Source organism: Emiliania huxleyi, assembly GCF_000372725.1.
Source record: "Emiliania huxleyi CCMP1516 unplaced genomic scaffold EMIHUscaffold_9988, whole genome shotgun sequence".
Lineage (NCBI taxonomy): Eukaryota > Haptophyta > Isochrysidales > Noelaerhabdaceae > Emiliania > Emiliania huxleyi.
The window spans coordinates 1-1,137 of NW_005194645.1; the positions used below are offsets into that span (position 1 = coordinate 1).

Genomic DNA, 1,137 nt, shown 5'->3' on the forward strand with positions numbered 1-1,137 from the left:
CACAGACAGGCGACAGGGGCGAACGTGTGAGACTAGAGCAGGCTTGCTCCGCCTCTAGCAATCTCGTCGCCGGCCGCAAGGCACGGACGAGACCGTGTGTGGGGTCTTGTGAGGTGTCTATGGACGCCCTCCTCACAGGCTATTGGCCAGCCGCTAGCCCTAACTCGCACTCATGGGTGACGACAGTTCATTGGATGAGTGGTTGCGAGCAGAGGCGCGTGTGCTGAATCTAGATCGCACGCCGTGGCATATGACTTGGGTAGGCGTGCGACCGCAGCGCGCCCGCCGAAGGCTCGACCGGGCGCGCGTGTCAGCCAGAACTTTGCCAGTAGAGCGATCCTGGTCTTTCCGAAGACGAGCCCCGCGCCACAGGTGCCAGCCGTGCCTCCGCGGGAGCCGCCTCTCGAGCCGCGTCCCGCCGGCACTGTCCCTGAGTGCGTCCCGCCTTGGTTGGCGACACGCACTCGACGAGGGCAGTCCAGCCGACGGGAACGTGTCGCGCGCCGGCGACGAATGCGGCGGGGTGGGTGTGGGTACCGAGCGCCGCTTCGACGAAGCGAGGTTGGCAGGCGCCCCTCACGAGTCCGTTCAGACATGCCACACGCCCCTCGCAAGCGAGGTTAGTAGGCGCCCCTGGCGAGACCCGCAAGAGATGCCACACCACCCTCGTACCTGTGTTTGCGCTCGGCAACGAAGGCGCTCTAAAAAAAATCGAAACACTCACTGCGCACCCGCTCTCGCCGCGAGCGCCTGCTCAAAGGCGGTTGCCATTTGCATGGTCGTTCACCTTGCGCCCCGTCAGCCGCGTGGCATTGATTCGCTGGTCTCACCGCGTCAATCGTTTGTTTACAGGTCTACCACTCGAGCCTCAACGGCACGGAGACCGAGGTTGCCTGCGGCTGTGCGATCCTGCCCCTCAAGACGAGCATCCGCGGGCCTGCCGAGTCGGCGGCAGAAGGTGCACTCCGCCGTCCGGCGCCTGCCGCCGGCTCAGCCTTTCCGCAGTCAGCCTCGCCGGGCCGCAGGTGAGGAAGATATCGTCGACGAGACGCTCGGTTACTTCAAAGCCAACGTCCTCTTCAAGCACTTTGAGGTGAAGGGCGCGGCGGACCGAACTCTAATCTACCTGACGCTCTA

The 1,137-nt window shown here is 64.6% G+C and overlaps 1 protein-coding gene across 1 annotated transcript; it reads left to right on the forward strand.

Moving 5' to 3' along the window:
* Positions 1-775: 775 nt before the first annotated feature.
* Positions 776-1,093, forward strand: EMIHUDRAFT_259880 (hypothetical protein; the record flags this gene model as incomplete). The annotated part of the gene is made up of 3 exons (XM_005756009.1): positions 776-781; positions 853-958; positions 1,026-1,093. Coding segments are annotated over 3 exons (180 nt in total), but the record flags the coding sequence as incomplete, so codon positions are not given.
* Between the last annotated feature and the right edge of the window lie 44 nt (positions 1,094-1,137).